This window comes from Notolepis coatsorum (assembly GCF_963971535.1).
Source record: "Notolepis coatsorum genome assembly, chromosome: 19".
Lineage (NCBI taxonomy): Eukaryota > Metazoa > Chordata > Actinopteri > Aulopiformes > Paralepididae > Notolepis > Notolepis coatsorum.
This window is the reverse complement of record NC_140183.1, coordinates 46,186,900-46,209,312: the sequence shown is the minus strand read 5'-3', so window position 1 is coordinate 46,209,312 and position 22,413 is coordinate 46,186,900. Positions and strand designations below refer to the sequence as shown.

General features: G+C 42.4%; 1 protein-coding gene across 1 annotated transcript in view; it reads left to right on the top strand.

The window, feature by feature from the left end:
* The window catches only part of gabbr1a (gamma-aminobutyric acid (GABA) B receptor, 1a), a gene marked incomplete at both ends in the record, with an annotated part of 191,006 nt that overhangs the window by 59,700 nt on the left and 108,893 nt on the right, over nucleotides 1-22,413 (top strand). Inside the window, 1 exon segment of the mRNA XM_084336634.1 lies at nucleotides 3,605-3,739. Within this exon segment, the coding sequence (XP_084192760.1) occupies nucleotides 3,605-3,739 (135 nt within the window).

Here is a 22,413-nt window from a genome sequence, read left to right as displayed (position 1 = left end):
CCAAAAGTCTGAACTATCCCTTTAAGTTTTATACCTTTCCATCTCATCTAATAATAATTACTATGAACAATAACTATAAAGATATAACGTTCCACTGTCTTACTCTAATGTAATGTTGGCTATGTTATAGTTATCATTGTGGCGGGAACTGCCTGAGAACACAGACATTCTCCATAATAATGACTTTAGTCTTTTATGTATAGTCATGGTCTCATTCTCCAACGGACTTACGACAAAAAGGGCTTTCTCTTAGGGCCATTTGAGATATTTTCGGGCAAGACATGAATATAGACAATATATTATAATATAATATTAATTATATATGTTTTATTGGTACGGTTGGTGAATCCCAAAATCGGCCCGAAAAGGTCTCAAATGGCCCTAAGAGAAAGCCCTTTTTGTCGTAAGTCAAATCAAATCAAATCAAATTTATTTATAAGGCCCAACAACACACGTTAATGTCCCCATGGGCCGTACAGGTCTTCTTTAAACAAGTCAAGAAGAAAACATAACAATAAGTCAAGAACAGAACAAGGACACCATAAGGTCCAACAAATTTAAAATAAATGCAAATAAATGAAAGAATGCAAGCACTCCCAGACATACCCCATGCACGCGAAGGTAAGGAAAAACTCACTAAAACCTAACAATAGGTAAAAATGCTCCACAAGTCCTTGGTGAATGAGACTAGTTATCTTTATAGCTGTTGTCCTGGGTGTGGAATGCCCTTTATTGTCATATGAAGGTCAATACCAGTGCAGCTTGGTGCACACGGAGCAAATCTGAGCCTATAACAGATACAATAACATCCACATCACAATGACGGGAATTACATTGCCGTAATTCCACCCAATCATGGACAGAGAGATCAATCCGCACAGCGCCGGGGCCATTCCACACGTTTGAATGTTGATAGGTCATTACCACTTCAGACGCATCACAGGGCCCAGCTCCACACAGACTCTTCTCCCACTGAGACAAACACCCCAATTAGGAGCCATATCGGCTGTTAGGCCTCCATCGACTCCGGTGCGATTGTTTGTGACAGTCGCCGTGAGTGGGAGAGCGAGGGAGCAAGTGAGTGTGTGTGTGTGTGTGTGTGTGTGTGTGTGTGTAGTGTACTGTATATATATGTATATGAGTGTGTGCATCCACGTGTGTATGTCAAAGAGAGAGAGATTATGTGTGTTATGTGTTATGTGTGTGCATGTATACATGTGTATGTGTGTGCGTTCGTGCCTGAAACTGTTCATGTGTGTGTGCATGTGTGGACTTGGAGAGCCGTATCTCCTCCTCGTGGCTTGAATCTTCATTGGATGTGTCAGGCTGGTTTTAGCCGTGGCTGTGGTGACGGCCAGCTTGTAATCTGGCTGGCGCGGCACTGATGGATCATTGTGGCCACACTGCCTCCACCTAGACACTGCCTCCACCTAGACCTACCACCAGGCAGCGGTATCAGGCCGTTGCGATCTCAGACAGAGTGCCAGATTTTCCCAGAGCCTTGCTGGATGAATTATGAATGGAAATAGCGAATAAAAGAAATAACGATCATAACAATGAGTTTACTCGTTGTTGGCGCTTTTCGATTGGCGGGCTATAACGAGTTAACTCGTCTTTGGCGGGGAATGTGTTAAGAAAGAGTGCAATAAATGATTTTATTGAAAAAATAAGAATCGTGTGAGAGAATCGTGTGAGAGAATCGTGATCTCAATTCTTAGAGAGAAAAATCATGATTCACATTTGAGCAAGAATCGCCCAGCCCTACTCTCAACTCTGGTGTCCGCGACTACCGTGGAGCGGTGAACAGATAAACCTTACAGATGTGTTCCATAGACTCACGGAAATTGTGTAAAGTTGCCCAAATAGTGAAAGGAATAGCAAGACATGTCCCCTTTAATCTATAGCATCCATTTCTATGTTCAATTCAAGGAATTCACCTCTTGCGTTTACTATACCCCACTGTAGTTGACGAGCGCCGTTTACTCACCTTTTATAAAAAGGATTTCATGCGTGTTCACTGAATTCTTTAACTCCAGCCTCTGAATGGAATTGTGGGAATCATGGAGAAAAAAAAGAAAGACAAAGAAAATGGATTGAGATGCCAACCATATTAGCTGTTAATCTGAAAGTTGGCCTTTAACGTTAGACTCTCTGGGCACAAGAGGGCTAGCACGCGATTGCCCTGAAAAGGTCCTGCATCACCAAAACCACGAGGTTCCTTGCTCATAGTCGTAATTATGCACAAAAAATACCACCAATATCACCTCAATAGTTGTTTGGTTGATATACAGTTTCCAGGCATGGATGTTGAAGTTTATTATGGATACAGTAACTAATGTTTAATTTGTGTGTTTTTTTCTCTTCCTACTTCCTGCTCTCCTGTCTGTCCCTCGCTCCACTCTCTTCCTACTTCCTGCTCTCCTGTCTGTCCCTCGCTCCACTCTCTTCCTACTTCCTGCTCTCCTGTCTGTCCCTCGCTCCACTCTCTTCCTACTTCCTGCTCTCCTGTCTGTCCCTCGCTCCACTCTCTTCCTACTTCCTGCTCTCCTGTCTGTCCCTCGCTCCACTCTCTTCCTACTTCCTGCTCTCCTGTCTGTCCCTCGCTCCACTCTCTTCCTACTTCCTGCTCTCCTGTCTGTCCCTCGCTCCACTCTCTTCCTACTTCCTGCTCTCCTGTCTGTCCCTCGCTCCACTGTCTTCCTACTTCCTGCTCTCCTGTCTGTCCCTCGCTCCACTCTCTTCCTACTTCCTTTCTCTTCTTCCTTTTCTTTCCCTCTCATCTCTCTCCTGTTGCTGTATTTCTCCATTGTCCTTTTACCCCTCCTCCCCCGTCTTCTACCTCGCTCTCTCTTTCTCTTTTCTCCTCTCCTCGACCATTGTCTCTTGTCTCTCTATCTTCTCCATCTCTCTTCCCCTCTATCTCTCTCTCTGTCCATCTCTCTCTACCTCACCCTTTCCTCCTCTCTATCGCCTTATCATTCGTCCTCTCATCTCTCCTCTGTCATGTCATGTGTCGTGTGTTGCTTCTGGGTCTTCTCATTGATCTCCATCCATCCATCCATCCATCCATCCATCCATCCATCCATCCATCCATCCATCCATCCATCCATCCATCCATCCATCCATCCATCCATCCATCCATCCATCCATCCATCCATCCATCCATCCATCCATCCATCCATCCATCATCCATCCATCCATCATCCATCCATCCATCCATCCACACACACCACATATTCTGCACTCTCTCACACACAAACACACGACAGGTCACTTTAAACACATAAGAAAAGGTCACTTTAAAGGAAAGAAAAAAGGTCACTTTAAATGTTTAAATGGATGTTTTTGTATAGTATAGTTAGGATAGCATAGTGACATAGAGTATAACTGTATAGTAGTGTACATTACCTTTTGTATTTTATCTTAGTACTTTATCATGTCTATTTTATTTCTATTCTATTTTATTCTATTATTATTTGTATTTTTTGCACAATCGAAGCGGGCATGGCCACCTTCATTTCAATATATGTCTTGTGTATGTATGTGGTGAAGAAACCTCTTGAATCTTGAATCCCTCCTTCCCTCCGTCTCTCTCTCCCTCCAGTGTGACCCGGGTGAAGCCCCCAAGCTGCTGTATGACCTCCTCTACACGGAGCCCATCAAGATAGTGCTGATGCCGGGCTGCAGTGGTGTCTCCACCATAGTGGCCGAGGCCGCCCGCATGTGGAACCTCATAGTGGTGAGTGAAGCTGGGCTCTGCTCCATTCCATTCACAATATTCACAATTTGACAAGTGAAAATCTTTTACTGAAAAGCTCTTGTGTCTAGCCTGGCTTCTAAACTGAGAAAAAAAGGTGAAAGTCTGAGTTTCCCTGATGTGTAGCTGACAAAGTACAAAGTACAGTGTGTGTCCCTTGCTCTGCTCAGCGAGTTTTGAGTGACAGTTTTGAGTGAAGTAACTGCAAAGCAATCACTAATATGCTGCAATTTGTCTCACTGGGGTCATGCAACTAGCTCACAACTTAAGAAAACCATGAACACCTTCAATTCAAATGGAAACGCGGAAATGATTAAAATTGGCGTATGAGGTTTTCGACTGAGAGCGGCAATGTTCATCTATAAAGAAACTATGGATAGTGAATGATCTACTGTATCATTATTAAGTGTGTTGTAGTTAGGGCTGACCTTCGAAGCTTTTTTTTTGGCCGTCGAAGCTTTGGGGCCGAGATTCGATTTTAAAATATATATATTATTATTATTTTATTTATTATTACATTTTTTTATGTTGTGGGACTTGTACAGCACTTTAGTCAACTTTGTTGTTTTAAAATGTGCCCTATAAATAAAGTGGATTGGATTGGATTAATTAATTAAATTAATAATGAGTTGGGAGCTGCGCTGCTTGGGCGGCTGCTCTCCGTTACACAGCCAACGACATTACATTACATAATTATGTTGCAACTTTCGTCTATAAAGCAAACAATTATATAAATATTTAAATTTATATGTAGTTAATAGAGACAAAGGCAGAATTCGACTTAATTAAGCACGTTTTATTAACACTTTCACTGCCCAAGTTTAATTCATTATTAGTCCCTTGAATGCCCAGGGCCACTTCAATGTTAGCGTTAATATTGCCTAATCTATGTTTTTAATTATAGCTATGTGTCTAATCTGCCTGTCGCTTATCTTTTTTTTTTGTATTTTATTTTTTATTTTTTTATTATTTTATTATTTTTTAAACAAACACATAAACAAACATGACAACACACGATAAGATATACAAGCATTAATTGTCAGAGCACATCCAATGAAATCACATTTTAGTTAATTGTCTTATATAAGATATACCCCTAATACCTGTTATCTAAAAACCTACACACATATGCTCCAGCTCGAACCCCCCCCTCCCGGACCCCACCTTGGGTAGTACCTCCATTATCCCTCGCACCTAACCAGACACTACCATTATAAGCTAGCTTTTATTCTCTCCACCACTTCTAACCACATTGACATTTTGGATTCATTGAGACCCAGAATTCTTGCTGTAGATATTTCTTGATAAATCACATCGAGATATGTAAGAAACCAAACTTTCCGGCAAATTTTTTCCGGTTGAAACCAGCGTGATGCGATCAGCTTTTTAGCTACTGTGATACCCGATAAAACCAATCTCTTTAGCTGTGGATTTACTGCAAACTCAAAAACATCATTCAATAGTAATACCGAGGGGTGTACAGGTATATTCCAAGATACGAGTTTTGATAATTGTTGGGTCACATCTTTCCAGAATGTCTTAACTGGTGGGCAGTCCCAATACATGTGCATAAATGTCCCTTCGTCCCCATTTGTACATTGGGAGCATTTAGAGTCTTGTTTAAGACCCATTCTGCACAGTCTTATAGGAGTCAAGTATGTCCTGTGAATATAGTTAAGATTGATTTGTTGATGGTCCGGGTTCCTTGATGTAAGTCGGACATTTGCCCAGGCTCCTTGCCAATCAAAGTCATTTTCCAGGTCTGGTATATCCCTCCTCCAGGCAGAGTCTAGTTGGAGGGTTTCATACGAGGACGTTAGTAATTGATGATAAAAATCTGAAACAAAACCTCTCGATGTCTCTCTTTCATAGAAGAATTTGTGGTATCTGTGGTGTTCAATTGGTATGTCTAATGGAACACCGTGAGACTTCAAACATAGCTGTAACTGTATGTAAAAAAGCCATGTGGACTTGGTGAGATAAAAAAAATTGCGTATTTCTTTATAACTACAAAAACCCTGTTTGTTAAAAACATCCCCTAATGAGTGTATGCCTTGCTCTTGCCATATAGGGAATCTTATAGGTCGTTTTTCAATTAAGAGTGCATTGTTATTGAATAAGGGAGTATGATTGTGCCATTTATGTGGGTTAGGATTTTTTTGTGTGTTTCACGCCATATCCGGATCGCATGAGTAATTATGGGGCCAAATTTCCGTTCACAGTGCTTGATTGGTAGTTTAGTGTATGCTATGTCCTTCAGTCTATGTGGGGCTACTATGTTTTCTTCTAATTTTCTCCAGGATACTAATGCTTGGGGGTCAAACCATGTTGTCAATGGTCTTAATGTGTACGCCTTAAAATATTGGAAAAAATCTGGAAATGCCATCTGCTTTATTTCTCTGTGCGGTGGATCTTTTTATACGTGGTGGTTTGTTATTCCAAATAAATTTGTATGTGGAGGAGTGTAATCTTTTCCAGTAACCCTCTGGAGGGGGTAACGGTAGCATTGAACTGAAGAAGTTGATTCTAGGTAGTACATCCATCTTAACTATTGATATCCGTGCTTGTACTGTGTTTTTAAGTTTTGCCCACCTATCAAGGTCGTCTTTGATTTTGTTTTGGATTTTTGTGTAATTGTGCTTCACCGTTTGTCTTATGGCGGGGAATATTTCCACTCCCAAGCATCTAAAATGTTTTACCATCGGTATCTCTCCTGGGAGGGTTATATCTTTTTTTGCAGGGGTGTTAAGTGGAAGGAAAGCCGACTTCGGCCAATTTATCTTAAATCCCGATAAATCACCAAAGTTCTCAATCAACTTGAGCAGATGAGGCAATGTGGTGTTGGGGTTTTGCATGAACAATATTACGTTGTCCGCATATAAACAAATTTTATGTTGTGTGCCCTTGATTACGATTGGTTCTATGGATTGGGATTGTCTTATATATTGTGCTAAAGGCTCTAATGATAGATTGAATAGTCTGGGACTAAGAGGGCAACCCTGTCTGGCTGAGCGTGATACCGGAAAGATTTTGGAGATGATTGTACCTGTTGTAATCATGGCCGATGGGTCTTTGTATAATACTTTAATCATATCAATGAATCCTTTTCCTAACCCCATCCTTTCTAATACTGCCCATAGATACGACCATTCCAGCCTGTCAAAGGCTTTCATAGCATCCAGGGACAGCATCGCCTTAGGTATGGTGTCATCCTTGTCGGCATCTAGTACGTGCAGTATTCGTCTTATGTTATCAGTGATCAGGCGGCCTCTTATGAAGCCAGTTTGGTCCGGGTGAACTAAAGACGTCATATGCTTTTGTAATCTGATGGCTAATACCTTAGAGTACAGTTTGATATTGGTTCCGAGGAGGCTTAAAGGTCTATAACTACCGCACTCGTTGGGGTCTTTGTCTTTTTTAAGGAGGACTGTTATGAGTGCAATATTGTCATTCTTATGGAAGTTCCCCTCCTTGACTGAGTATAAGATCATATTTAGTAATAAGGGTCCAATTATGTCCCAACAAGAAAGGTACATTTCTGATGAGATACCGTCTCTTCCAGGAGCCTTACCACTTTGCATTTCGGATATGGCCTTCTTGAGTTCCTCTAGTGTGATCGGTGTTTCTAACTGTTTAGCGTCATCCTCTGAAAGTTTAGGGAGAATAATTTGATTAAGATATGTGTCCATTTTGTTTTGATCGAAGGTCGTTTCTGATTTATATAAGTCGGAGTAGAATTCTTTGAATGTATCGTTTATTTTTACAGGGTCTGTTTCAAGTACTTGTTGTGCTCTAATGGAAGTTATATCTGCAAATTTTGCATTAATTTTTAATCGCATGGCTAATAGGTGACTAGGTTTAGAACCTTGGGAGTACTGCTGTTGTCTTGTGCTGCGTATTTGTATTTCCGATTGTTGTCTGTATATGGCATTGATCTCTATTTTTAGTACGTTAACTTATTCTCTAGTCGAGTTGAGTTGTTGTATTTTAGAGAATTAAATAACGTTGAGTAAAGCGTTTCCAGCTCAGCCAGTTTTGTGCATTGATTCTTGCGCATTTTGGAGGAAAAGCTATCAGTGAAATCTTTGATCATTCCCTTTACCGACATCCATATTATTCTGGGGTCTTGCACCGAGTTTGCATTCTCCCGTTGGAATACTATAAGAGCTTCTTTGAGTTGTGTAATGAATTCCTTGTTATTAAGCAGCATCGAGTTAAATCGCCATCTTGGGGCTCGGGAGGATAGTATACCAAATGTTCCTTTAAGGAGTAAATAACAGTGATCTGGGTATCATTTCCACTTCATAATTATCAAATAGTCTCTGTGATGCAAAGACATAATCTATTCTGGATAATGTGTTATGTCTCGCAGATCGACAAGAGTACTTTCGGGTCGTGGGATTAAGTAATCGCCATAAGTCATTTACACCTGTAATCTTCGACCAATCCTTTAATGCCTTAGATGAATTCTTTTGTTCGCTGGAAAAGGCGAGGTAAGATTTGTCCATCCTTGGGTTCCAGATGGCATTAAAATCCGCACCTATTATAAATGAGTAATCGGGAATGTCTAACATTGCATTGGTTAGTGTAGTGAAGAAATCCTCTTCGTACAAATTTGCCTGTCGCTTATCAAAGACTCATTTTCCAGTCAACATTGTCGTAGCAGATTGTTTTTTTTATCGCTCCTCTCCATGGCTCCTCTCCTCCTCTCCATCGCTTCTCTTCATCGCTTCTCTCCTCCTCTCCATCGATTCTCTTCATTGCTCCTCTCTATCGCTGCGCTCTATCTCTCCATCGCTCCTCTTCATTGCTCCTCTCCTCCTCTCCATCGCTCCTCTCCATCGCTCCTCTTCATCGCTCCTCTCCTCCTCTCCATCGCTCCTCTCTCCTCTCCTCCTCCCCATCGCTCCTCTACATCTCTCCTCCTCTCCATCGCTTCTCTCCATCTCTCCTCCTCTCCATCGCTGCTCTCCATTGCTTCTCTCCATCGCTCCTCTCCTCCTCTCCATCGCTCCTCTCCATCGCTCCTCTCCATCGCTCCTCTTCATCGCTCCTCTCCTTCTCTTCATCACTCCTCTCCATCGCTTCTCTCCATCTCTCCTCTCCTCCTCCCCATCGCTCTTCTCCATCTCTCTTCTCCTTCTCTCCGTCGCTTCTCTCCATTGCTCCTCTCCTCCTCCCCATCGCTCCTCTCCATGGCTCCTCTCCTCCTCTCCATCGCTTCCCTTCATCGCTTCTCTCCTCCTCTCCATCGCTTCTTCATTGCTCCTCTCCTCCTCCCCATCGCTCCTCTCCATGGCTCCTCTCCTCATCTCCATCGCTTCTCTTCATCGCTTCTCTCCTCCTCTCCATCGCTTCTCTTCATTGCTCCTCTCTATCGCTGCGCTCCATCTCTCCATCGCTCCTCTTCATCGCTCCTCTCCTCCTCTCCATCGCTTCTCTCCATCGCTTCTCTTCATTGCTCCTCTTCATTGCTCCTCTCCATCTGCTGCATCTGTGCTCAATAGCAGAGGACAGGACATAATAAGAGGGCTTTGGTGCTCAACAGGAAATATAAGCAAACTTCAAAATAATAAAACACTTATAAAGTCTGCATGCTTATTGCAGGGGGGTGACTGACGTTTGGACAAGCGTCTTCCTCAGAGTCAACAGCAGAACGAATAAATGATAATTAAGTAATTGACAGCCATTTTGAAAAACTATGAAAAATTATAAAGAATAAGTAATGGCACTCATCACAATTAGTAAATAATGTATGTAGAAACATCAATAGACATTACATAATATATCAACAATATTTCACCTATAGGCAGGGTGGGTAGCCTCAGTATTCCTAAAGGGGTCTATAATAATTACATAGTCAAATTGCTTTTTTTAGTGGCCCTTACATCCCATCTACAAAGTATCCTGGGGGAAAATTGCATTGATTAATCCATATCATTATTTACAAATATTGACATGTTCTAAATATTGACCACAGTACCTGAAGAGAAAAGAGACCAGGGATCATTAGAGGCAGCAGGTGAAACTCGGTTGGTAACTCATCAGAAGATGCTGCATTAAGGGGATGGATCCAAAAGGCTTCCCAGTCTTTTTTTTTTATCCACTTTTTCTCCCCATTTTCTATTTTTCTCCCATCCCAATTTCGTATAGCCAATTCTTCCCTCCCCTGTCTTGAACGTTGCTAGACTATGCCTCCCACAGGTCGGTTGTAGTGAGGACAGAAGCCTTGCATCACGTGTCCCCTCCGGTACACGAGGAGGCAGCCTGTCGCATCTTTTCACCGCAGCAGCTCGAACTCTCAGTGGTGAGGAGTAACGCGTGGGAGGCTCACGCTGCCCCCGTCACTTCCTGCTTCCGTCGCACCGGCGTCACCAAACCGACCTGTAGGAGTCGCTGTCCACAACGTCAAATCCCCACCCACCGGCTTTCCCACCCTCTAACACTTGCCAATTGTGTTAGTATGAACGACCGGCCAGCGGGTAGCAAGTAACGCCAAGAGCTGGGCTCGAAACTACACAGTTATTTGTTAATGATCAAGTCAAGTCAAGAGTTTTATTTGTCACGGCATACAAGCATACAGTGAAATGCGGGGGGTCTTGCCCGCAACGATTGTGCAATAATACAATAATGCAATAATACAATAATAAGAATCCAATAGGATGAGAATAAGACATTTGTGCAATAATACAAGTAATAAGAATAAGACATAACAGGTATATGTACATGAAGTTTACAAAAAGCATGGTAAGACATGCTAGGTCCTGCGATAGTGCAATACACTGTTAGCTACGGATGAGGCACTGGGTCTTATGTACACTACTATACAATGCTATACTATACAATCTACAGTTATACTATGTGTCCTTATGCTAGCTTGCTGTCCATCTGTTTACTATACAAGAACCACTCCCGTTCTTGTTTTTAAAGTGACCTTTCATTGTGTAAAGTGACCATGAGTGTGAGCGTGTGCAGCATGTGTGTGTGTGTGTTCATGCTAAAGTGACTGCTAGTGTGTGAGCGTATACAGTGTGTGTGTTGTGTGTGCTCATGTGTACTTGTGTGTGGAGAGTTCAGTGTTCAAGACTCTGATGGTCTGGGGGAAGAAGCTGAGCCGAAGTCTCTCTGTCCTGGTTGCTGGTGTTCGCAGGCGTTTGCCTGACCGCAGCAGCTTGAACAGGCTGTTGTTGGGGTGGTGAGGGTCTTTCATTATTCTGCAGGCTCTGGATTTGCACCTCTTGATATAAGACCTGCAGGGGTGGTAGTGCAATACCCGTAGTACTCTCAGCTGAGCGTACTACGTCATCTGTGACGCGGCACGGTCTAGGTCGGATTATGCCGGTGCAATTCTTCAGAAAATCCCAAAACGTTGCGCAATTCAGACATAGGTCTGAGGCGGTGTGAAAATATGCAGAGAAACATTAATATCTTTGGAACCGTTTGTGTTAAATTGTATCTGAATCGGGAGCTAAAATTTTATTATTATTTTTTAAACTTTTTCTCCTCCTGTTTTTCTGTGTTTTTTCTCCCATCCCAATTTAGTCGTTATGCCAATTCCCCCCTCCCCGTCCTGGTCGTTGCTCGCATGTGCCCCCCACTGGTCATCTAAGGAGCCCTGAAGTCTATCAGATGCTTCCTCCGAGACATAGGAGACACAGCCAGCAGCACCTTTTCACCTGCCAGCGCGGACTCTCATTGGTGAGGTGTAACGTGTGGGAGGTCACACTACCCTCACCATCTCCCTCCCTCGCTGTGCAGGCGCCCTGACCGACCTGTAGGAGTCGCTGTTTACAATGACCAGAATACCACCCCACCGGCTTCCCTCCCGCTGACTCTGCCAATTGAGCCAGTATGACGGCCGGCCAAGCCGGAGGCAATGCTGACAGCCGGATTCGATACCAGTGTCTCTTGCGTTGGTGATGAACGCTTAGTCCGCTGCGCCACCCAGCCGCCTCTCTCCGTCAAAATTTTAAGTGTATCTCTCCGTCACATAAAGGCTGGCTGGCAGTGCGCATAGAATAAGGCATCTACTCCAGTACGTGCTCCGCAAGTCTGCAAGCTTGCGCATAACGGAGTACAGAGAGAGGGCTCTATAGCAGAGGTCCCCAACTATTGGGTCGCTGACCTTTACCTGGCCGTGGATCATTTGGTACTGGGCCGCAAAGAAAGAATAAAGTTTTAAAATGTATTTTATCGGGGCGCACCAGTGGCGAACCACATAGCGCGCTCAGCCGCGGCACGGCCGACCCGGGTTCGATTCCCGAACCCGTCGTTATTTGCCGAATGTCTTCTCCCCACTCTGTCTCCCATTCCTCCTCTCTCTCGCTCTACTGGACTGCCCAGTAGAATAAAGCGATAAACGCTAAAAAATAAATCTTAAAAAAAAAAAAAAAAAAAGTATTTTATCTTCATTAGTCTTTCTTATTTAGAAAAATTGCCACTTCCGCCCGCGCCTCACTCCTGCGTACTTGACTCAGTCGCAGGTTTTTAATAAAGGGTATAAGGCATATAATAAAGTCATAACTGTTAGATTATTGAATTTCTCTAATGAATGCATCTATTTCAGTCGCAAGTCAGACAGGCTCGTGCTGCTCGCTCATAACGGAGTCACTGTCATTGACTGAGGGCAGCGCACACACAATACACACATACCACGGAGCACACACACAATACACACATACCACTGAGTATGTACCACTGAGAGTGACTGTAAACTGTCTCTAACATCATAATAACAAATCTTATTCTTGCTCCCCTGCAGCTCATCGGGAGAAGGTGTTAGGTGGGGCAGGGGTTAGGTGTGTTGCAATGTGGGTACAGTAGTCCTGCATGCATCGTTAAGAGAAACAGTCCAAGCCTTTGAAGCGCATCTTGGTTAATCGATTGAAAAGTGTCTGTTCGAAGTGATGCCTTATTTTGAAGGTATGAACCTGTACTTTCATATCATGTAAAAAAAATTTATAAACAAAAGATTGCATATTGCTCAATAAGACCTAATGTTTATGCCTTTGGGGGTGGCTTGACTTTTTCTATGCCTATGAATTTGAGGGAGGAAACCGAACCGTGGTTTGCTTCAACATGGTGACATTGCATAGTCAGGATTTCTATTGCGTTTGGCGGTTTTGTGTTCTCCAATTCTTACTTTGAGTACTCGCTTGGTCTTGACCCACATAACCTGGACCACAAGGGTATTTGTACATTTAAATGACATGGGTGGAGTTACGATTGATACATTATTTTATTTCGTATTTGGTTCCATTAACCCCTATTTTCTGAAAATCCGCCTAAAATACATACCTACAGTAAGTAAATGGAATATTGCTCCACTTCTACAAGGCCATTTGCATATTATTGGTATCTAGGGACATCTATGGACCTCAGTGAATGTATTCCCAGTGTCAGAAATATTGTGTCTATTACTAGGCTTGCTTAAATTGTGATGAAACAAAGGAGAATATGAATTATGATTTTTCTTTGCATCTTTAACAGTGAATAACACCATGAAAAACTGCCACTGATCTCGTTCAGTACCTTCTTGAGATCATGTGTACAAAAAATCTAAGGAAATGAATAAAGGGAAGATGATTAAACAGATGGTTTTGTAGATACAGTACTGAATTCTCCCATCCGGACCAATGCAATTTGAAATATTATTATAGAATATAGAATAGTAGGCTTATAAAATACCTTATTATAGCAAATTCGCACATTTATGGATTGTGCCAAATCTTATATTTCAAATGGCCGAGTTCAATTTGGATTTAGTATCACCAGGGCCCAGGAGTTAAACACTTTTAATCCCTATCTGATTGGATCAGATTTGTATTTTGGGTAGTTGAAAACCAAAAAACAGGATTAGGATCACTTTGATATCCGATCAGATCAGGAAATTAAACCCAAGCTTTAATCTGGATCAAATATTCAAAACGGGTAGTTGCAAAATGTACTATACAATTTATTTTAAAATATGTTTCAATATAAATAAGATGGCAAAGTTTGTTAACTGAAATAATACACAATGTTTTGCCTTCATGGCAAATCAATTTTATTTAAAAATTTTTGTTCACATTTGTGGTGGCCTATTTTGTTTTCAACCAAATGTTGATGACATAAATGTTTATGCTCATAAAAGTCACAACAAAGATTGTCAATCACAAATGTAATTTAGATTAAAGAAAAAATATCTTCAACATAAAAAAAAGTCCATCTGTCATCACCTTCAGCAAACTGAAACCTCACTTAGAATACAGCTCCTCAAAGCACGCCTGGTTGATCAGCTGCCTTTGAATGAATGTTTTTTAGTTGTTACCCTAGTGGGAGTATTTTTTTTTAATTACAATTCCATTATGATTTTATGTCCTTTATGTATTTAACAATATAATTAGACATTATAGATGTCTCTGCAATGTGGTCTCTTGTCTTCCTTGTATTCTTTTTCATATTCACTAGATGGAGATTGGAGATTGGTAGGATTAAAGCACTGATATTCAAGATCTAGTAATCTTGAAAAGTCTGAATCTGGATCAGGGTGATATATAATAATAATAGATATAAAAAATATTCATACAGAAGTATGAAGCTTGAAACCCCATAGAGGCTTTTGGGAAGTGTCGTTCGGAAAAATTCCAATGCTCAGCGAAAGCTATCGGTGACCTCTACAAAATGGCCACAAGAAAACTACAATTCCTGACGTTAAAATTTTCCCAAATGGTTGACTTTCGCGAACTAAACAAGACCAAAACGAAAATGAAAATCTATCTAATAACACTTTAACCTATTGGTAAACTAACGTATTGATGATAATATACATTATAAATGATGTTGTGACATGGTTATGATGTTTATACTTGAATACGTTTGAAAAATAAAAATGATACTTTTGTCAAACAGTCTGGAGAGATTGATTTATGACGTGATGTCATTTTGGGACCGGTACCGGTCCCGTCGTGTGGAAGAGGTTAAGGGAATGATAAAATAACTTAGCTTAGAAACCAGCAAGTGGATCCAGTGATGGCTCACCTTTAAAGGAACATGCCAACATTATGGGAAATTAGCTTACCGTCTTCTCCAGAGAGAGACAAGAAGATAGATACCAGTTTCCTCTCTGTGCGTTCAGTAGTAAGCTATACGGCTGCAAGCTAGCCTAGCTTAGCACAAATGAATGGAAGCAAACAGTACCGCAGTGGCGGCCGCTGGCGCTGGTGCCTTGTAGGTCGCAGTTCTCGTTAATAGGTCGAGTTGAAAATGTAATGCTCTGAGATGCTCTGGAGCAATCTCTCTCTGTCTCTCGGATCAATCAAATCAAATAATTAACACATGTATGTGTCATTTTAAACAACTCACCATTCATTCATTATGCATCAGCAGCAGCTAAATTAACGTTATAGTTCACAACACAGCAGCGCGTTTTGAATCGCTAGCCTATTAATTATCGTCTCAGCAAGCACAGTCAATACTTTTTTCCGTAGCCGCATTTCGCGGAGACAGCTGTGTATAGCGAGAGAGAGAGAGCGAGAGAGAGAGAGAGAGAGAGACTCACTGTTTAGTTGAAACGTCCAGGGCAGGAGAGCTTGATAAACGTGTATAATCCACTGTTGAACCTTAACCAACTTTGAAAGAGTGCCTAAGCTTAACAGTCTAAAGAACTTGCAGTCACGGCACGCTCGTCTAAGACAAACAGCTGCCTGCATCATTCTCACAACAACACAACTATCTCCACCGACCAACCTAGGAACCAACCTAGGAACCAACCTAGCCGGAATAACCTAGAATTGGAACATTAGAAATTGGATTCGGCCAATCAGAGATCGTCTCTGTGAGATTCTGCTACGGAAAAAAATACTGGCGTCGGCCAATCAGAGAGCGTCTCCGCGAAATGCGGCTACAGATATTCTTGACGCTACTGGCTAGACCGCTTCAAATCGCGCCCAGATTCCAACATAATAGTCATATTTCAACGCACAACGCGTTATGCACTGATTGGCTGTGACGGATACAGCGATCAAACTGTGACGCGAACTCAGAGCGCTATCGCGTATAGCCCGGGCCGAGAAATACGAAAAAATAAAAAAAATAAAAAAAATAAAAAAAAAGTGATGTCACTTCCTGCTCTGGAAAACGAGTGTTTTTTAATTGCGATAATAACGTTATATTGTGCATTGGAAATACAAACATACTTAAAATGAGTAAATATTATTCATTTTAAACATGTTTATATTATTTATAGGGCTATAAAACAAAAAACAAAAAGATACTTATTCTTGTTCTACTCTCATATAACCAGGCAGGGCCTGAAGGGGGGGCGGCGCCCTAGCGCCCCCCAGTGGCGGCCGCCACTGCAGTACCGGTTAGCCTAGCTTAAACTTCGGGAGAGGTGTTAGTTGGACAATGCCTAGGCTAACCGGTACTGTCCGCTTCCGTTCATTGTGCTAAGCTAGGCTAACATGCAGCCAGATAGAGAAGAATCTGGTATCTATCTTCTTGTCTCTCTCTGGAGCAAATGTATATGATTCCCATAATGTTGATGTGTTCCTTTACGGACATGCCAGTGTTTGAGAATGATGTTCTTCACCTAGCCAGCAAAGGGCTTGTATTCAGTTGACAAAAGAAATGTGGAGGGGCTTTCTCTTTTGCCTTTTTGGACAGCAGGGATGATGGTTTTGTATGCTTGGCTCGGGTGAGCGGGAGGGGTTTTGCATTTCTTTGGATTTTGACTTAAGTTCCTCAAGGCTGCTCTGGATGATTACTGTCTGAATTACTTCCCTCAGCTGTCATCTCTCTGAACTCTGTGCCACGTTGACAGCCCCCCCCCCCCCCCCCCTCCACCACCACCACCATATAAACTGAACTCTGACTCTATTGCATATACCCTAGGCTCTGCTACCCATACTGTACGACTCTGAACTCGGCTGCCTATATTCAACTCGGTTGTCAATACACACGAGCCCCACTCATTTAATATAGTTCAAATTAAGTGTTCAAATGAAGGCATGCAATAATAGATTAACCATTGTCTTACCTTAATGCAGCTAAATGCGACGTTTCGTCTTGGCATCAATGATCTTTTCTGCTTTCACTTTGTCTGTGAGATCACTTTCAATGTGAAGCAGACTCTCCTGGCGCATTGTTGTTCTTAGCCAGTTTTGGATGTGATGTGCCTCATTGCTGAGAAAGACCGTTCACAACTTGAATCACAAGTTGCGGCGCTGACAGCAATGAAGGGAACGTTTTTCGTCATTTGGATCTCATCATGCTTTGAAAACAATGTCCATACAGTAGCTCTAAAAAGTTTCCACGATTTGATGAACTCTGACTCTCATCATGTCCTCTTAGAGCAAGCCCTTGTATGCCTTGCCAAGATAAAGCAACATACAGCCTCAGGTGATCCGTAGTTATGCCCAGGGGCAGGCCGGTGCAGCTTCTAAATTACTTTGTTTATATGCCTTGGAAAAATACCATATATCCATTTTGCTTTTAAAAAAAAAGAAATAATTAAGATATTTTTTTTAGCGTTTATCGCTTTTTACTACTGGGCAGTCCAGCAGAGAGAGAGTGAGAGGAAGAACGGGAGACAGAGTGGGGGGGAAGACATTCGGCAAATGATGCCGGGTCCGGGAATCGAACCCGGGTCGGCCGTGCCGCGACGCAGCACGTTACATGGTTCGCCACTTGGGCGCCCCTGCTTTTTGAAATTTGACTCAATATAGCTCGCTGGTGATCGGCGGGCGGAGATTCGGAACGCAGATGTTTGCCTTGCTGCGGCCTGCGGGATCAGGATGATCATGTGAATGATGTGATTGGCTACATTATTTAACCTGAGCCTATGCGTGATTGGTTACTGTCTGTATACTTGGAATGTTAAACGCCACCACCTAGCCGACTGACACCTTCGTCGTTGACACCTTGGCCAGCGGGCTGCAGCACAAGACACACACAATAGCCAGCAGCCTGCGCACATATAATATATACATTTCAAGATTCCCAGCAATGGCATAACGATTTGGGTAGGCCTAGCCTACCCTGGCCTTTATTAACCGCCGCCTATGTACCTACTGCTTTTCAATGTCTACAACTGCCCTACACTGTAATCATAGTAATCATAATACCACCCACCTCATACTATAGTCTACCCATTTACTCTGTATGATAGCATGTACGATGATGTACATTTATTTACTTGTAGTTTTTACATAATTTTTTTTACATTTATATTCTTATATTTACCGCATATATATATATATATATATATATATATATATATATATATATACACACACATATTTGTCTGAATATACCTGCATATAACCCCTCTATATACTTACTTATACACCTGCAAATAACCATTAGCTCTGTGTGATAGCATGTACAAATGCTGTATATTTATTTAACCTTTATTTTATCACTTGAGAGCAATGATCTCTTTTTCGAGCACACATATATACCTATCCACGCCTGTCTGTATTTACCCTTCACATAGTCCTTTTACACATCTGTAGATACTATATACTATATATATCTGTACATATCCTACTCTTACTAGTTATGCTGCTGGACAGTATGACTACCATACTGTCCTTACACCTGTATCACTGTATACATCTGATTAGCACTACACACAGTAGTACCAATTTGTATATTTTGTACCCAGTTTAACACTTTGGGTGCCGGGAAACGCTTAAACACGTCATTCCCGGCCATGCTCAAGTTTCCGAAGACGCTTTACAGCGTCTTTAATATCAATATTTCAAAAATCTGGGATCGGATTTATATGTCCCCTCCGCTGGCCTGAGATCCACCAGGAGGACCCACTGAGCTCTCTGGCGGTTCAGGAGCGCCATCTGGTGGCCGATCGGCGCAATCGCTTAACAGGAAGTGCCGTAGAGGTTGTGCTGGACGGCCGTATTACTTCCGGGCACTCGGTACATGTCCCGGGACTCTGGCTCGTCACACTACATAGCGATCGATTGCCAATAACTCGATAAACAACATGATTTGGACGTATATACCATTATACAAGCTGGAGATGGACCGGGTAAATCTACATCCCATAATGATAAAATGTCTACTCTACGATGATCGCCCAACGGCGCGCGGAGACTGGGGTGAGTTTTAGGGTGTAAAGTTACCGTCTTCGATACTAACTGCTATTATCAACATTTGACCCACATTAGATGATTGGTATAACGCTGCCCACGGAATTATAAACGCCCCCTAGCCCATCCGGTCAACATCAGATGACGTGTAGTAACTTCTAGAAGTACGTCTAGTTGGAATTTTTTATATCGCGCTGATTGCCATAAAACTGTATTGCATCATCAATATAATGTATTTGGGGCTATAGATCACGTTCTGGAGAAAGCTGCAGAAAGAGATGAAAACATACATTAGACCATACTTTACTATGAATATGGGAATGAAAAAGTTTAACGTTGCTACACAATGAACAATACATATAGGACTTTGAATGGGCCCTAATAATGGCAATGTAGCAATAGAATTTAAAAAGTTATAGCCCTGCAAAGAAGGGGACTTTCTCTATAGACAAATAGAGCCGGCAACCTACGGTTGATAATGAATTTAACCCATGGCAGCCAAAGTGTTAATCACCTGTACATTTTATATTGCTGTTGCACTTTACTGCTACATTTACACTCTCTTTGGATGCCAAACAACAAGTAGTGTGTTGTGGCTCAACGGCTTGCAATAAATAGTGGTCTCTAGGCTGTCACTATTTTTTGGATATTGATAAATCCAGAAAATTAATGGTCATGGGACCATGTTTCTCTGTAAAGGTGAGGATATTATCTGTATTATTAACATACTGCATGAAAGAAGCAAATTCATCTTCAATAACATTCCAGATTACCATAATATCTATATATTTACGGTACAGTTAGATTTAGGAAAATAATGGGTTGGTGATACATTCTGTATGACGTTGTGTATGCCAGTGCTTGGGAGCATACAATCCTCGATCCACTGACCTCTAAAGGTTATGTTTATTTTTATTTTGTACTAACTTTTTCTCCTTATTTTCTATTTTTCTCCCATCCCAATTTCATATTGCCAATTCTCCCCCCCCCCCCTGTTTTTTGAACGTTGCTAGACTATGCCTCCCACTGGTCGCTCGTAGTGAGGATAGAAGCCTTGCATCACGTGTCCCCTCCGGTACACGAGGAGGCAGCCTGTCGCATCTTTTCACCAGACAGCGCGGACTCTCAGTGGCGAGGAGTAACGCGTGGGAGGCTCACGCTGCCCCCGATACTTCCTGTCTCTGCTGTACAGGCGTCACCCAACCGACCTGTAGGAGTCGCTGTCCACAACGTCCAATCCCCACCCATCGACTTTCCACCCACTACCTCTGCCAATTGAGATAGTGTGACGACTGGCCCAAGCCGGAGGCAACGCTGACTCGGGGAGTCCAGACCGGAGTCTCTTGCATTGGTGACGAGCGCAATCTCCGCTACGCCACCCAGCCGCCTCTAAAAGTTATGTTAAAGTGGTACGTGGTCCAGTTATACTGGCTCTGATCTTCTTGAAGTTGACAGGCTTCAAATTCGAAACTACATTTTCTTCATACATTTTACCATGTTTTAGACATTTTTTGGGGCCTTTTGTATTTGCTCCCATCACCACAATTTAGTCATTATGCCAATTGCCTTTCTGGTTGTTGCACTGCCCTACTTTTGGTCTGGGGAGGGTGTAGACAACCACATGCCTCCTCCAATGCATGTGGAGTCGCCAGCTGCTTCTTTTCACCTGACAGCTAGGAGTTTCACTGGGGACAGCGTAAAGTGCCTGGCGGTTCATGCTATCTCCCCCAGATCCACTCCCCGCTGAACAGGCACCCTGACCGACAAGTAATGGTCACTGTTGCAATGACCGGGACTCATCCCCCACCAGCTTCCCACCCGCTAACACTGACAATTGTGTTCGTAGGGACGACTGACCAAGCCGGAGGTACCGCTGACACCAGGAATTGATCCCTGCGGTGGTAGGCGAGTGCTTAGACCTCTACACTACCCAGCTGCTCCCTTTGCCATATTTTCTATGCAAAATCTTCCTAGTAACTGATGAGTTTGTAGTTGAGTAAAAGTACAAAGTTCCCTCAAATTAAAATACTCAAGATGAGTTTGTAGTTGAGTAAAAGTACAAAGTTCCCTCAAATTAAAATACTCAAGTAAAGTGTATGTACCTCGAAAAGTGCAGCACTTGAATACAAATCCACCACTGATGTGTGTGTGGTATTGTGAACGTACCACTGATGTGTGTGTGGTATTGTGTACCTACCACTGATGTGTGTGTGGTATTGTGTACCTACCACTGATGTGTGTGTGGTATTGTGTACCTACCACTGATGTGTGTGTGGTATTGTGTACCTACCACTGATGAGTGTGTGGTATTGTGTATGTACCACTGATGTGTGTGTGGTATTGTGTACGTACCACTGATGTGTGTATGGTATTGTGTACGTACCACTGATGTGTGTGTGGTATTGTGTACGTACCACTGATGTGTGTGTGGTATTGTGTACCTACCACTGATGTGTGTAATAGTATGGTATTGTGAACGTACCACTGATGTGTGTGTGGTATTGTGTACGTACCACTGCTGTGTGTGTGGTATTGTGTACATACCACTGATGTGTGTGTGGTATTGTGCTGTCATATTAATCAATAGACCATCCTACGCGGCTGCGAGGTGAAGCATCCAAGAAGCGCCGCTGTGTGCTGAAGCACGCTCCGACCTTAAAGGTGCTGTAAGTGGTATTTTATTGTTAAAGTAATTGTTAAATAGCTCTACATTCTGACAGCCATCACTGATATAGAGTGTTTGGTCAATAACATGGGTCTCCCAGTCCCTCCAATATTTCTTTTTACTTATTTAGAATATATCTTGCCAAGCCACATTTGCTTACTGCACTGGTAGGTTATGTTACATATTTCCATTTTTGCAGTGTAGAGTTCTCTCTCCTGATTGGATAAAGTGGGAACGGGATACCAGAAAATTACTTGCACATTATATTAATGAGCTGTGGAGATATAGTGCTTTTTGTTCTGGCAACATTGGATGTATGTTCCGCTTAGATTAACAGATTATTTTGATGATTAATTATTAACCAGTAGCTTCCTCACAGGCCAACAATTTACTGACTAGTCATTTCATTACTCCAATCTCTAGTATTGGACATGCGTGTTTGCATTATTCTTAGTATCTTTTGCACAACTCCTGTATGTTTGCATTAATTCATTCCAGAATATGTATGCAGTATTTATGCTCAAACTCAGTTGAACGTACTGTTCACTGCATGATTCTGTGGCCAGTCTCCCCTGTGCCCAATCCAATCACCCCCCGTCCCCATTTGAGCCTCACATCACCAAGCCCAGCTCATCCGTCACTAGCTGTCTTATCTCCTGTCCACCGAATCCATGCCTTCCTTACCTCTTTGTACACGCTGGGATCTGTTAGCACAGGGAGTCCTTATCTTACATGACATTTGACCATCAATCATCATCTATTCCACCTCCTCCTCCTTCTCCACTCGCCGCTGCCCCAGTGCTCTGAACACCACAGGATTTGAGAGGAGAGTCAAACACACACAACACAAACAGGTTGACTTTCAAAGGAATGTAAAATTAACAAACCAAAGAATGTGG